General features: G+C 39.1%; 1 protein-coding gene across 8 annotated transcripts in view; it reads right to left on the bottom strand.

The window, feature by feature from the left end:
- LOC138165446 (ecotropic viral integration site 5 protein homolog) overlaps positions 1 to 16958 on the bottom strand; it is a 219209-nt gene that overhangs the window by 70628 nt on the left and 131623 nt on the right. For 6 of the 8 annotated variants that reach the window (XM_069093818.1, XM_069093820.1, XM_069093821.1 and 3 more), the window contains 4 exons: positions 16458 to 16490; positions 15746 to 15892; positions 3584 to 3718; positions 377 to 517 (listed from right to left, as the gene is read on the bottom strand). In XM_069093818.1, the coding sequence (XP_068949919.1) occupies positions 377 to 517; positions 3584 to 3718; positions 15746 to 15892; positions 16458 to 16490 (456 nt within the window). The remainder of the gene's footprint in view (positions 1 to 376; positions 518 to 3583; positions 3719 to 15745; positions 15893 to 16457; positions 16491 to 16958) is intronic. The other 2 variants (XM_069093825.1, XM_069093826.1) reach the window with 2 other exon arrangements.

Below are 16958 nucleotides of genomic sequence, written 5' to 3'. Positions count from 1 at the left end.
TTTAAGCTAGGACCATATGAAATGTTTGCTGCAGCACCCTCTGCTGAGTGCATGATCCTGGCCAACACAGCATGCCATATAAGCATAAAGTGTATCAGAGTGCATGACAAAGGAATTCTTCAGAAAGTTATAAATCCAAGGCAATATTACTTCCAATCAGTTTAAATATGGACTCAGATTTCTTGGTTCCAAAGGTGAAAGAAGAGATCCCATTCTTAAACGCCTTCATCTGACTGAGTCCATTTTGAGTTCTGTGGGTCCTATCTGCCACCCCCCCTCCAGCCCCACCCCTGTCACCCTAGGCCCCAGGTCCAGGCCAAACCCAAGGCCCACAGTTTGGATGGCTTGTGCACACAAGGTAGGAAGTAGCACCCACCTGCCAATGTTCTTCCAAATCCTTCACCTGCTGCCTAAGTTCTTTCAAACCCATCAAAGCTTCAGCTTCTCTCAGCTTCACTGCAATTAATTCTTCCTGAAGACTTGCAATATTATTCTCATCAGGCAAGGAATTGTTTCTCTAAAATAAGAAAAGAAACTGAACAACAAATGGACTGTTCCATCGTGAGCTCCTTTGCAGTGGACCCCAAGCTTGGTTTATTTTATTTCCACCTGCACCTGTGATTTCATAGGAAACTCCCTGTAAGAAAACTCTCTGCCAATGAAGAATAAGAACTGTTTTGCAATGTATGATCTGAGAGATTCCTGGGACAAAGAGAGGGTGAGTGCTCTCTGCTCAGGGTCACAGAAGTAGTGGGCATCATAGATAAAACTTGAATAGGGTCTGCCTGACTTCCAGGTCAGCTATTTACATCCTGGTTCTCATTCTTTCACTTTATAATCTTTATTTCTTGAAAAAGAAATGCACTGCCCTTTCCTTCGTCTATCACCTGTGTCACACGAACCCTGATGGAATGTGCAGACTAGCCACTGCCAGAAGGCCAGCCACAAGAGAGATGTGGGGGCTTTATTCACCAGAGTGGGACACTCCTCCATCAAGGGGATGGGACTCTGTTGTCTCTTACACATTAGCTAGTAAAGATTTCAAGTCTGGTTTCAAATTTCATAATGCTGTGATTCCATTATTGATTATTTAATAATCAGTCCTTCATTGTTAGCTGAGGATAAATGGCTCAAATGGTCATTTTCCCTACAATTCATTTTGATACTCGATATTTTACACTATCATCAATATGACTGAGGTACTACAGGACAGCTGAAAGAACTCTGGGTTTGGAGAGAGAGGAGCTGGGTTGGAATCCAATTCTAATACTTCCTGTGTGATAAAAAGTCCTTCATCTCTCTGGGACCTAATTTCCTCATGGGGGGGTTTGGGGAGCCTCCCCCAGGAAGAATGAATGAATCAACCTAACAATCAAGAAGCATTTAAATGCCAATGTGGGGGTACAAATGCACTAGGGATACAAAGAAAGAAATGGAATAGTTCCTGCCCTTTAGATGCTTACATTCTAGCAGAGGAAATAATATATTCACATATAAATGGAAAATATATACAAATATATACCAAGTAAATACGAGATATGCAACCAGACATGCCACCTACAAGATGCCCTTAGTAAGTCCCTGCTGACTGAATGATGATGACTAGCCCATCTCCTCTTCCATATTACACGTCTCTGGCATCTTTTGCTCCACTTTTTGTGAACAAGGGATAACTAGCAATATGCCACAGGCCACTTAATCTATACTGTGCCCTTGAGTTACTTATAATTTTAATTTAATTTCTAAGATCATGGCACTCATGAGTCAGCTGTATTATATTACCAAGAAAGTACCATTCCATTAAAGTGATAGGTTTCTGTGGCACCAACCGGTTTGGCATGAATGAAAATACTGTACAATTTAAAAAATGTGACTTGACAAAATTTCCTCATACTACCGTGTTTCCCCGATAATAAGACCTATCCCGAAAATAAGTCCTCCCCTTACTGTGTAAGATTCCTCGAAAATAAGCCCTCCCCCGAAAATAAGCCCTATTGAGATTGCTACTGTAGTGAAGGTGATCCCCTGCGCTACACGCTACATTACGGTACCCTCTGTATGCACCGTTCCCTCCCCTCCCCCCGTGAAACACACACCGCACTCCGAGCTGCATCAGTGAGCGCGTCATCCTGTTCTTCCCCAGTGATTTGCTTATTGAATAAAGGTACATTTTTTTGTTCACATTTACCTGTTTATTAAAATTGCTGTCAATGTTCATTAAAATAAGCCCTCCCCTGAAAATAAGCCCTCTGGTGTTTTTCTGTTCAAAAAAATTAATAAGACAGTGTCTTATTATCGGGGAAACACGGTACTTAACTCTGGACCCAGTTCACTCACACTCTATAGCTCTCACTTCCATCTCTTTCTCGTCCCATCCTTACCCTTTTCTCTTCCTACTTTCTTCCCTTTCCCTCCCTCCCTCTTCTTCTTTTTCTTAACTCCCTCCTTTCTCCCTCTCCACACCCCATCTTCCTAAAGACATGCACAAATATATTGTGTGGGTCAATTCTGAGTAATATGAGTTTTTCATTCACTTTAGTCTGCAAATATAAACAAGCAGACTGTCTTTTGAATCATCATAGATTTCAGGGAGAAAGCTTCAGAGTTTTGGGGGCTCAAGGAAATCATTCCAATATCACCTTTGGATAGGAACACTTGCAAAACAAGACCACTGATAGAGAATGCCCCTGTCTGGTCTCTGTGCAAGACTTCTTCCAAGATAGTGGCAAATGCTTTAAGTAAATACAGTTCTTCCTTTCCATTACTGTCTTAATAGTCACTGATTATTAAACAAAAATTATCTCCATAATTCTATCTATTATAGAATCTTTTATATAATTAATTAAGGGTAGGAGATACTAAAGAATAACAATAATAACTAGCATTTGTATAGTATTTATTATTTGTCTGGTATTGATAATCACTTTACAATTAATTGATGATAAACTACTCCATACAGCAATGAATACACAACAAATCAAACCACAGAGATGTTTCTAAATTTTTCTTGGAAATAAGATGCAACTATGTAAAACCCAATGGGCTTTTTCCATTTTGCTTTAGTTGCTAAGACATCCAGAGCTCAATTCGGGGCTCAGATGGTATTAAGTTTCTCTCAAGTCCCTGGCAAGCCCTCATCTCTTTATTCCTCTTTAGATGACTTCTGTGCTGTTTTCTACCCCCAACTGTCCCATCTTCCATGGTACTTAAGGTTGTAAGATGCCTCACATCCTTTCAGAAACAGGCAGAGTACATATTCTAAATAAACAAAGTGCATTAAAATGATTTACTAAGACCCTATGACCTGATAAAATCACAGAGGGTAATAGGGGGTCTTCCAAGAGTAATTTTCTAGTTTCCGCCTCTCAGGACCCATTCTAATAGGCAAAACCCCTAAAATTAAGTTTTTATCATTCATAAATTAAATGTCTTCTCCATTCCTAGTACTGTCAATTTTTTGGTTTAATTTGAATGAACTTGCAGGATTATTTGGAGGAAAGTACTTTTAAAATTGTGACGTGCTATACTGGAATGCAATATATAGTGACAATAGCAGTATTCATTTGAATGTTAATATTATTACCTTTTCAATATCAAGGACTTTATCCTGCATCTCCTTCAGGGCACATTGAGACTCAGCTTCATTCAGCCTGGCTTGAACTAACTCTTCCTCCAGCTGCAGCACAAACTTTTCACTGTAGCGGGAGCTGCATTTATGCTACAAGTTACAGATAAATGTATTAAAGTTGCAAAGAGATATGAACAATTTAATAACTGTAAATACATTTAAACATTTTCAATGGTACACTTATTAATTCTATTGCAATCCAATCAATGGCAGGCCCTTTTCCTCTTTTCCCCTTCCCCACCATCCCAACTTTATCTCAGTCAACAGATAATGCCAAATATTCTTCAAATCAGCAAAAACATCTAACTCTAATGTCCAAAGACAGTATCTGATATAAATTACTATTAACTCAAAATTAATAATAAATTTAATGCTGGCAGTAATTTAATTTTCTAAAGTCATAACTGTCTGCACTACAGTTTATAGATTATGGAAGCTACAATTTTACTTAAAACTACTTATAACAAAACATGGGGAAAAAAATTAACCACAATCATTTGAACCACCTTAAATTCCTTAACAACAAAAAATGTATTTGTCCTTGAAAATAAAGATTTCTATTAAGGGCAGTGATAGCTTCTAGAAAAAGAAAATGCTGATGTTGCAATAAGAAACTGAAAGTAGGAAATGAAATGTCAAAGGTTCCAATTCCTTTTCCCATTAGCAATTGCTCTATTAATTATGACACCAGTCTTTTTATAAAATGAATTTGTTAAACAAGCACAACAATAACAATGCAGAAAAGATCTGACTAGCTGTTATAAAAATAAATTTGAATAATTTATTCACTACAGTTATAGTATTTATTAATTTTGTATTTTAAAGACAAGTGGAAAGGATAATAGCTCTTTAATTTCAAAACAAATTCTCATGGAATATCTATTAAATAATTATCAACATGGTAGCACTAAAAAAAACTACTAAATATAAAACCTCTAACGATGTTACGATCTACATTAATAGTACATTCTCATTTCCAATTAAGAGGCAACTTTAATGTGAACACACAGAGAGGTATTTCTATGTATCACAAATCATTCCATATGGAATTTCCTCAAATAATGAGTCTTTTAAAGATGTACAAGAACATTACAATGGAGTGAATTCATTACTTACCTTTAAAAATCAATTAAATGGTTCTATGGAAAACACAGTCCCATTAATGGGTGGATATTTTTAAAAAATGAAACAATGGGTATGCTGCAATTATACTGAAGAATTTTTACCAGCATTAAGAGCTCAATAGCCTTGACAAACATGCCTCAAGCTGCATTTGCAAAGCATTGGTAAAATTTCACCTCTCAACCACTCTATAAACAACTGAAACTTCACTTAAAAAAAAAAGATGCCATCTTTTACATACAAAAATGACAACTCATCACCAGCACGGATTGCTTTTGTTTTTTTTTTTTTTAATGGTAGGGATGGATGTGCAAATCTGCAATGCATATACAAGACACCCAAGGGCTCCTTGGAACAGAATAAAAACTGGCTCATACAAAAACTCAACCAATGATACATTGGCACTTCACAGGAAACCCATTAATCAAATACAAAATGCCGATACTAAATGTTGGTCAGATTTTTATTACCCCATCAGTCATACCATATACTTGGGAAATTTGTTATTCTGAGTCACCATTTATGTGTAACAACTTTCAAACTTACTATATGTATTACTTCTCTGCTTTCTCAGAAAACAGTGAAAATGTATATTAAGGCATTTCCTACTGGGATGCTGATCTATGTTCTGCCCCCTAATTGTGGGGTATCCTTCCAGGCTCTGTCCTGGGAGTTTTTCTCTCTCTGTACTGTCTTTCTTGGTGATCTCATCAGTTACCAAAGATAGAATGATCTCTATTCAGATAACTGACACACACATACTCTCTCTTTTACACATACACACACCTTCTCTGTTTACATGTATTTTCCAGCCACTTGAGTCCCTTGACCCCTTATTTTACTAATTAATTCTTTAATCATAATCTTTTATTGCCAATCTTGTCCTGCCAAGCCTCAGCCTTGATCACTTCTACTGCTTGCTGCCTTCATTCCTACATCCATGGTGCTGAACCAAGCTTGAAAAAAGGAAATTGCGACCACTACAAATTTACATTATTAGGTAACTTCAACTGGGCCCTCACTGCTGCAAAGCAAACTGTTTCCATTTCCCTAATGAACTCATTATCCCACCTTCCACAGTGACTCTTTCAAACCTTCTCAGCCCTCTTCCCCCTACTCTGCTAAGAAACTTGTCTCATATTTCACTGAAAAATTAAGGCCATTTGATGGCTATTTTCTTTCATATCTTCCTCCACTATTACCTCCTTACCCCTCACATAAAAAGAGGTTGCCTTTCTCCTTGTCAAGGATAATCCCTCTAAATGTACAAGTGATCCATCAATCGAGTCTTCTCCAGCAGACTGCCCTGGACATGTAATCCCCATTTTCTTGCTTATCTTCTAAGGGTTGCTTCCCAAAGTCCACATCTCCCCCATGGTTGATCTATCTCTGTTATCATCCTGAAGTTCTCTTCCCTTTTGTGGCTAACCTCCTTAAGAAAGCAAACTCTGCTTCCTCTCCTCTCGCTCTCTATCTTTGGATGACCTGGCTTCCCAACTCAAATGAACCTGCTCTTCCATTACCACATTAACTGCCAAATCTAGTGGCCTTTTTCTCAATACTCACTCTTCTTGTCTTTCCTGAGATTTTTGGCATTGCCAATTACCCTCTTCAACTTGGTTTTCTTTACCAATTTCTCTCTTGATCCCACTCCTAATTATTCCGTCTTAGTCCCCTTTGTGGGATCTTCATCCATATGCTGCCTTACAAAATCTCCAAGGTTCTGTCCTGGGCCGCCTTCTCTTTTCCTATGCTATTTTACGTGCCGATCTCATGAGCTCCTATGGATTCAATGATCATCTCTATACTGATGATTCTCAGATCTATTTATCTAGCTCTGACCTACCTCTGGGTCCTTTACAGGGCCAAGCACAGCTTTCTGGGGTATTCTGCTGGAGACCTCCTGCCCTAATGACACTGAACTTTTAATGGCTACTCTTCACTGCCTTTTTTCTAGCCATGTGCCAATCATCTCTTTGATAATGTGCACTAAAATTTTCCAAGAAACCAAGTCAAGTTCACTGGCCTTGATCTTGCAGATGTTTCCTCCTCTTCCCCACTATTTTTTTTTTTTTAATTAGGACATTTTTCCTTCTCCAACCTTGTGGTACCTTTCTCGTTTTCTATGACCTTTCAAATACCACCTCTTACTTAACAGCTTTACACTGATCTTGGGTATCAACTTCTCTGTTATCATTTCCGTTCTGTCCAGTGTAAAGGACATTCTTCCATGCAGAGAAAACATATAAAATGAGGAATGAGTAGCTTTGCCTCCTCCCTGTCCCACAATACCAAGTAAAGGTCCTCTCTCTTCTTTGATTCTCCTCCTCTTCCCAATAAACCTAATAACATCCTTTTGGATGTTTTGGCTCCCTGGTTAGCCTCAGCTCATTTTGGGCTATCACAGACAACAGTTTTACAAGGACTACCATACCCTTATGTTCACCTTTGTCATCTGGCCTTGCTTTCATCTTCTGGACACTGGTTTTTTAAATCTAAGTTGGCTGGTGAGTTCCCTGTGCACCCACAATGATCTCTTTGAACAAATCCCAGTCACAGTCTTAAAGAGTTGCCTAGAGCACTGAAAGGTACACAGCACACACGTCCTTGTATACCTTGAGTGTGTGGGTCTGCATGTGTAACTGGTGGTTTGTATGTTATCAATAAACTTACTGGGTAGCAATAGAAGACAGAATCTGTACTTAAGCTCCTTGAGATCCAGAACTTTACTAATCCAAAATAGTAAGATGGATGAGATCTCCAAGAAGAGACTCAGCTTCCTCACTTACAACATGGTCCTCTAGAGACAAGGAGTCTACTGGACCAATAATATGGATTCCATGTTGGGAGAGCTCTAATATTAATCCACTATGCCGAAGAAACCCTAAAATCTAGAGTGCCCCATTCTGGGAGGTGAGCTGGCAAAGGCAAATTTATGGAAAACCCAGAGAACACTGGGGTTCAGGGTTAAAAAACAGAGGTTCTCACTAGAGCTAAACCTGGTTTTGGAGAAAAGGGAGAACTCTAGAGTACACACGAGGTCCATGGGCCTCCTGCTAGGGTAGATGTTCTTGACCTTTTTTGTGCCTGCCATAGACCCCTCTGGTAGACTGATGAAGCCTGTAGACTGTCTCAGAATCATGTTTTTAAATGAATAAGAAAAATACATGAGATTACAAAGGAAATCAGTTACACTGAAATATAATTTGAGATATTTTTTAAGAGTTCACAAAGCCTAGGTTAAGAACTTTGTGGGTTAGAAGTGCTAACAACAGTGCAATGAGGATCCAGTGGGGCTGAGATGAAGGTCTTAGCTCTGGTATTTTTGCTTGTTGACACACAAAGACAATTAAATATGTAAATAAGCTGAACAGAGAGGAAAAGAAAATAAAGGCAATGATTTCTCCTCAACTATGAATATGCCCCACTCCCCTCTCCTTTCCTGCACAGGGGAAGGGGAAGAAAGGCTAGGGTCAGCTAAACCCAGAGAAAGCAGGAAGGACTAGCATGTACCCAAGAAAATGGTCAAATGGACATTTTCAAAGTTTGATGGCACAGTGTTGAGGCTATATGTATCTGCATTTGTTTCCAGAAGTCTATGAATTATTTTTTATTGTTTGAAAACCTGTGCTAATTTGGTCCCTTTGCCCAGTTGTACTGTACATCTGAAATGTCCTGATTCTCTTAATACCAAATACATACTCCTTCCCATTCTCAGCCTGTTGAAATTCTATTAATCCTTCCATGCAGGCTGTCACCTCCACTATGAAGCTTTTCTGCCTTCCTTTCCCCCCACCCCCCTATCATAAATTATCGGACTAAACCTCTTTTAGGTACTATCTTGTGTTATCGTTATCTGTGCACATGTTCTGCCTCTCCTACCAGGCTGATTACTAATTCCTTAAAGGTTAAGGTCCATTTCTTCAGTGAACAGCAATTTTACATATACAAGCATACTTTGTTTCACTGTGCTTCAGAGATACTGTGATTTTTACAATTTAAAGGTTTGTGGCAACCTTGCATATTGGCACCATTTTTCCAACAGCATGTGTTTACATCATGTCTCTATGTCACATTTTGGCAATTCTCGCAATATTTCAAACTTTTTCATTATTACTGCAACTGTTACGTGATCTGTGATCAGTGAGCTTTGATGTTACTACTGCAATTGTTTCAGGGTATTGTGAGCCATGGCCTTAAAAGATAGAATCTAATTGATAAATGTTAGGTGTATTTTGACTGCTCAACCAACTGGCCTTCCTTGTCTCGGTCCCTCTCCTCAGAACTTCCTCCTCCCCAAGACACAAAAAATATTGAAATCAGACCAAATTAATAATAATTAACAATACAATAGCTTCTAAGTGTTTTGGGGCAAACTTTATTGTTGTCTTATTTTAAGAAATTGCCACAGCCACCCCAATCTTCAGCAACCACCTCTATGATCAATCAGCAGCCATCAACATTGAGGCAAGACCCTCCACCAGCAAAAAGATTACAAACTGCTGAAGGCTCAGATGATGGTTAGCATTTTTTTTTGCAATAAAGTATTTTTTTTAGCACTGTTTTTTAGACATAAAACAATTGCACAGTTAATAGACTACAGTATAGTGCAAACATAACTTTTACATGCACTGGGAAACCAAAACCTTGAGTGAGTTATTTTATTGTGACATATTTGCTTTATTGTGCTGGTCTAGAACAGAACCCACACTATCTCCAACGTATGCCTACACGCACTGATACTGTGATGGATTTATACTCCCCCCATTAATGTAGATTACAGCCCCTCCCCCTATTCTTATTCTATATAAGGCTTGTCTCTCTATCAAACACATGGGAAACCTCGATTTTGTTGTTTTAATTACTCAGAGGTAACACGATCATCTAGGTTCCTCATCCTAACTGGACTCTAACCCTGACCATGCCATTTCTTTTTCTAGCCAAGAATGTTCTTGATAATGTCTAGCATATAGTGGGTCCTTAATAAATGTTAACTGAAATGTTGACATTTAAAAAGCACAATGAATAGTGGTTTACTCACCCCCAGGCTAAACTTTATTTCTTAATAAAATATGAGTATGAAAGCTCGACCTTACAAGGCAACATAAAATAGAACCAATAGGTCTTTGTTTTGTTCTTTAATCATTAACAAATTTGGTCAGTAATTAATTACCAAGGGAAAGAGGTAAAACCAAAACAAAACAAAACAAAAATCTCCAGACAGTATTTAATAAACATGTTTGAAAGAAAGGAAAATTATGGAATATTCGTATCTTGTGATTTGTATCTATAATCAGTTCTCAAAATACTCCTACAAGATACAAAGCAAATATTCCATTTCAATATATTTAAAGGAATTCCTCAGTACCCTCAATGGCTTCTCCCCTCTGATTGGAGGGCTGGAGGGCAGAGCTAGAAGCCCCTCCACAGCCTCCCTTTCATCCCTGGCTCAGAATTTCCAGCTCTTCATTTCCCACTCTGCTGTGCTTCCTCTCCAGGAAAAGCTCATCACCAGAAATCACTTCACCATGGAGAATGCTTCAGATTGCACCTCCCCAGCACACTCAGTAGTCTCTCCCCTGACTGGAGGGCTGGAAGGTCAAGCTAAAACCCCCTCCCAAAACCTCCCTTTATAAAGGGTTCAGAATTCCCTACTCTTCATTTCCCACCAGCTGCTCTGCAGAGTTTCAACTCCAGGCACACAAAGCTTCTCCCAGTGCGTTTCTTTCCCTGCTGTACTCTGGCACCAGTCCCTCTTCTTTCAGCTTCTTTTGGTGTACAGTGTCCCCAGCTTCTATCCCCTCCATTAGACTGTAAGCTCCTTGAGCACAGGAACAACCTTGCCTTATGTTGTAAAACAGAGCCTGGCACATAGGAGGCATTTAATAAAAAAAAAATTTTTTTAAGCAATTGGGGTTAAGTAACTTGCTTAAGATTACACAGCCAGTTATTTCTGGGTGTGGCGCTAAGTATCTGAGCCCGGATTCCATCCCAGATCATCCCGACTCTGGGGCCGCCCCTCATTTAATAAATGCTTACTGACTATTATTGAACTGACAAAATTCTTTTATTGGATAGGCAGCCTCTGCTTTTGACAATACCCTGATTTAGTGAAATAGAGAATAAAATGATCCTTCAAACTCTATCACAGTCAGAGAAGTTTAAAGATGTTAGAAAGCCTCTTCCTCTCCTTCAATGTCACATGGCCATTTTCAGTTACCAGAAAGTCAACCTGATGACATTTATAAGTAACAATGTGGGTTTTTCAGAACTGTCAGGAATTGAAGACTGAACCAATCCACTGCAGAATGGAAAGAGACCTTTGAGGTCAAGTTCACCTTCTGCCAAAAACAAAATGAGGATTAGCATGGAGAATGGGATTAACCAACTGGTGAGATCTGAAGGAAAAAAAAAAAGGGAATAGCTTGAATTAGAATTCTATTTTAGCAATCTGCTTAAAATAAGTGATTTTAAAAAAAATCTTGTTACATGGGGAACAAGTGCTTTAAATATACAGATCGTCATAAAGATAAGGCTGATTTTAGAAAAGCAGCTCTCACCCAACTTTCCAGAATGAAAGTGAGCAATATGATTAGATTATACAATCCAACCCCAAACCACCATCCCCACCCAGGCTTAATGAAATTCTCAAAAACAGAGATTGGGGGCTAAAAAGATACACAAAAAGCAAAGTGTACTATATCAGGCAAGCGTTAAAGTGCGTCTGAGGTATCCCAAGTGGGTCGGCTATTCTTTTTTTAAGGTATAATTTTTTAATTCATTTTTTGGAGTACCATGTAATTTCCAATATCCTCACACTCAAAAATATAAAAAAAAACTATTTGAAAAGCAATATTTCCAACAAGGGCAGTCTCTGGTTCTCTATGATCTTTGTGATACTGTGACATAGTGAATAAAGTATCATGTTCTTGTTCAATCTGATCTGACCCTTCATGACCCTATTTGGGGTTTTCTTGGCAGAGATACTGGAGTGTTCTGCCATTTCCTTCTCCAGCTCATTTTACAGATAACGAACTGAGGCAAATTGGGTGAAGTGACTTGCCCAGGTCACACAGGCAGTTAAGTGTCTGAAGTCAGATTTGAACTTGGGAAGAGGAGGCTTCCTGATTCCCAGGCAGGCACTCTATGCACTACGGCATCATCTGGCCCTTGTCATACTTGGAGTCAAGAATGTCTAGGTTCAAGTAATAACAACAGTTAGCATTTAGGTAGAGCTTTAAGGTCTGCAAAGCACTTTACAAATATGATGTCATTCTATCTTAACAGGGGTGGGAGGCAGATGCTTTTGTTATTCCCATTTCACAGAGAGGAAGTGATGACCCCTGGGTCACACAGCCAGTAAGTGGCTGAGGCAGTGTCTGAAGTCCTTCTTACTCCAGGGTCGCAGGCTCCACCCACTGCACAGCCCAGCTGCCCAAATCCAGACCTTGACACTTAGTGCTAATGTGACATTGGGCAAGTCACCTAAGTTCTCTGAGCCTTGAGGCACTTAGCTCACAAAGGAGATAACCCACTTGAAGCATCTGGAAACTTTAAAGCCTTCTAGAAACATCGCCTGTTAGTACAGGGGTAAAAAAATAAGCCCACTTTACACAGTAGATGAGTCCCTGAAAAGCTGTGTGTAAAATCACTCTTTACTCCCCCCAATGAATGCACTGGAGCAACTTATAAACAAAAGTGACAGGTTGTATTCATATTTCCATCCTAGACAGGAAAATCTTTCTTAGATTATCTTATTTTGAAAACTAAGAGATATATCAATATTTTTCCCTTGGAAATTAAGATAGCTTTTAGAGGAACAGCAAATAGAATAAATATTTGTTGTTTCACATTTTAAAAAGGCAATGTGAATTAAGAATTTTTACTAATATAATTACATTTCAGTGTTACAAATTAAAGGAAGATATCAACATATATAAGCAACGTTTAAACTGCAGGTAAATATTCAAATGATTTTTCCAATTAAAAAAAGCTAAGGGAAAAAAATCTGACCACATTTCTAGGCCACATGATTATAAACAGAACAGATCAGTCTATCATGCCATCTGAAGGAAAACAAAGTTGTCACGCCAAGCAGTATTCACTGACTGGAGCCTCCCTGGCTCCTTCACGGCCTGGCCCCAAGCCCACTTTCGGAAGGAGATCTCTCCCAATGAGATTCTGTATGCACCTAGTTTTTTACTTGTTGGCTCCTCCTCTAGAGTGTAAGCTCCTTGAGGGCAGGAATTGCTTTTGTCTTTCTTTTTTATCGTCAGCTTTCAGTAGAGTGACAGCTACATAGTAAGCTGGAACAAGTAATGCTGGTTGACTAATAGCCTGACTATTTTTAAGAACAAAACAATTCAACGAACTTCCTAATTCAAATTAAATGGACAGTTCTAAAGCATCTTAGCTAATGAGTTATAGAATATAAGAGCTAAAATAAAAATCACAATACTCATTTCTTAAAAAGTAAACACAATAGGGGTGGCAAGGTGGCGCAGTGAGTAAAACACCGGCCCCAGAGTCAGGAAGAGACAGTTTGGTTCCAGCCTCAGACACTTAACCCCACATAAAAAAAACTAGCCGTGTAACCTCCGGCAAGTGACTTAACCCCAATTGCCCTCCAAAAGGCAAAAAAAAAAAAAGTAAACACAACGGATCAAATGGAATGATAACCATAACTTCATTATTAAAAAAAGACAGGCTTTAAATCAAGGTCATCAACATGTGACCTCATCTAGTAATTGTCTCTAGACAGCTTAATAATCTGAATTTCCAGAGCTACTGATAATATGGCTTTCTTTCATGGCTTACTTGATTTATTACTTTATTGTTTAATCATTCCAATAATTGATAAATTATTCCTTACATTTAACTGATCTCTCTAAATGAAACTGAATGTAATTTCCTTTGTTCCTAAATTGGATCTTTGTAGGTATAAAGTCACCTTCATAACTGTTCATATTCTTCATAAAAACTATTGTTGAGCAAAAGATGTTGAAGATAGTTATGTTATCTCTTAATCTCTGCTTAAACATCTCAGAGTCTTGAGTTAGAACCTCAGGGTAATCTATTTAACCCTCCCACCTGTGCTAGAATCTTGGCCATGACATTTGTGATACTGTGACATAGTGAATAAAGACTCAGTGTAAGTGGTAAGTTTTCTCTTACCAAGAGCAGCAATCCACATTCCTGGCACTCCCCACCCTGGTCCCAGGCTGAGTGAGATCTGTCTTCAGACACCTCTAATTCCTGTTCCCTCCTCATTTTGAACAGTCGCCTTAAAACTTCTGTAGCCTAAACAAGCCTTCACTCACAGGTCTCATTTACCATCCTTTATTTTCTCTGAACAACCTCTAGATTTCAGCATTTGAAAAAGGATGTGGAAAAAGGAATCTGAACCAGCATTCTAAAAAAATGTTGATCACAAGCACAGTTTAGTGTCCTAATTTGATTAATATATTGTTTTATTAACAAGTGCACTACACTGATGACTTACTTTTTTCTTAACTACAAATTATGCATTTTCTGCCATCCCAGTTTGTCTAATCAAAACTGCTATTTTCCACAAATACAAAAAGTGGAAAAAATAGTAAAATCCTGTCATTTCAGCTGCCTGCTACCAGTTTTCTTTCTCTATCAAAGGGCCAACATTTTAGGTGGTTCTCCTCAACAGAAAAATAGTTTTCTATTACTTTTTAGTCCTTCCTTCAAATATCAACTCTCCTTACTGCTTTAGCTTTTTGATGGGACACCACTCTCTCCGTTCTCCTTATCAGCCCTTTCCTTCTCGGTCTCCTTATCTAGGTCACGGGCTCTAACCCTAGGTGAGCCTCCCAGTTTTGTCCCAGGGCCCCCTTCTCTTCTCCTTCCATGCTACTTCACTGGGTGATCTCATCAGCTCCTATGAATTTCATTATCATCTCGAAAGGGATGATTCTCAAATCTACCCTTCCTGCTCTAACGTCTCTGCTGACCTCTAAACTCGGATATCCAAGTCCCTTCAGACACCTCAAACTAGATGTCCAACTCAATCTTAAACTCAACAAGTCCAAAACAGAACTCATTATTATTTCCTCTCCTTAAACCTTCCCCTACAGCTTACCTTCCTAGTTACTATTCAGGGCAACACTGTCTTCTGAGTGCCTCAGGCTCACAATCTGGGAGTCAGCCTGGATTCCTCACTATCTCTCCCTGCTCCATTCTTTTCCATTCTCCCTTCTGGGTCTGTTCTGAATTTAGCCAAGCTTGCCTCTTCCTGCCTCTTTGTAACCCAGATCTGATAGGGCTGGGGCTAATCCTTTCTGCACCACAGCATTAACTAGTGAGATGCCAGAGTGCAGGAGGAGCTCAGCTGAAGGACCAGAAATCAAAGGGCCTCTGTACCAGGAGCCAGTAAGCTGATGACCTGGATTCAGGGAGCTCGGTTCCATGAGCCACTGGTGAGGCTCAGCAGAGAGTCACTGATTTGGGGTTGGCAAGGTCTCTCAGAAACCGAATCACCCAAGCAGATGAGAAAACTGAGGCAACAACCAGGGGATCTAAACATGGCCCCTCAGAGACCAGACCCAATGCTCTTCTCACAGCACCCACCACCTTCTTAGGATCCATACGGGCTTCACGTGATTGTTAGGCAGCTGCCTGAACTTGGGATGCAAACAATGCCAAGGTAAATAGTCCAAATACCTCCCAGGATTAACTGACATACATTGAAATAAATATCTTGATAGCCAAATGGTCAGAAGACCAAACTAGGCAGAGTGCACCTGGATTGAAGCTGGTAAACCGAAGAGGACCCCAAGGGAGCCGTTGGCTAAAGGCCCACCACCAAAAAGGTCTATGCAGTAGCTCAGAGCTCAGCCCTGAATGACCATGACCTTTCAGTACAGAGAACAAAATACTGATGCACAGAGCACAGAGCTGGTGCCATGAACACTGAAATGAAAAAACCATGAGTGAGCAAGTGGAGACAAGTGCTGCCAGGCTCCTTACCCATCGCTGCTGCTCCTGGAGCTCCCTGATGGCACTCTCAGCTTGTTCCAGTTTAGTACTGGCCTCATCACTCTGCTGTCTGATGGTGGCCAACTCCCGTTTTATGAGGTAGTTTTCCTCAGCCTCCTGGGCTCTTGTCACTTGTCCCTTAGGACATAATTTTTTTTTGTAAAGCAATTGAGGACAGATGCAAGACAGACTGCCTTTGTGAGGTTTCGCTGTTTACTTTGCCATATTAAATAGCCTCAGAGCATAGCACAGTTTTGGATAATCAATAGCTATCAACTCAGTGCTGCCTGAGCAATTTGGGGGAACTAAATGTGAAACTAAACAGACAGTCAATTGTTCTTGCAAAATTCAATTCATGCAGTATTATTCAGTTGCACATGCATCAATTAAACATTTCCAGTGTAAGAAGTGAATTTCACAGGAATCCAGAGATTACAATTTGTACTATTTAAAATACGATTTCAAATAAGGTTAAATCTATAACGTGCAAATGCCAAGACTGAAACCTAAAAATAAACCAGGATGATACTATCAAGAATTGTCTATCCCCATTTAATCTAAGAATTAAAAACATTTCCTTATAAATGCATGTAAATGTGCATGCATTAAAACAGGATTTTCTAAGTCTGGTGTTTAGATTATTAATTTTTTTTTTTTTGCAAGGGTAGGGAGGAAAATTGGAGAAAATGCTCAAGAACTATACCTGTATCAATCTATCTGCCAAGGAAGCACTTTCCTATAAAAGGAAAAATTCAGAGGAATATAAGGGAAAGAAATAAAACAAAAGTGAAAAAGTGATAAAATTGAGAATAGAAAGAAACAAACCATGCTCAAATTCCACCTACTTTTCATAAAGAGCTTTAGAGAATATTAGGAAATTCTATATCTCTATCTAAAAATAGTAAATATGTATGTATCTATATTAGGAAATTTGAATTCATATTTTAAGCTATTAGCTTTTATTATTCTGACAAAAACATGTCAAGACTAAGGTGAAATACAGAAAGTAAACGGCTTATGCCAGATTAACATTAATCCTAAATTGCCAGATGCAGAGAAAAGAGCTTTTTAGAAATTACTCTTTTTGAAGCCTCTCTGTTGTAACCCTCATTCCACCTGGCTTCCCCACCTCTACACAGCCACTGAATGGCTAGGTCACATGGATGGAAAGGAGGCAGAATTTGAGCACACATTTGAATTTACA

The sequence above is a fragment of the Petaurus breviceps genome, unplaced genomic scaffold, assembly GCF_028583685.1.
Source record: "Petaurus breviceps papuanus isolate PSGF00001 unplaced genomic scaffold, PetGlider_PUasm1.0 208, whole genome shotgun sequence".
NCBI classification, from domain to species: Eukaryota; Metazoa; Chordata; class Mammalia; order Diprotodontia; family Petauridae; genus Petaurus; species Petaurus breviceps.
This window is presented reverse-complemented; position numbering and strand designations above follow the sequence as displayed.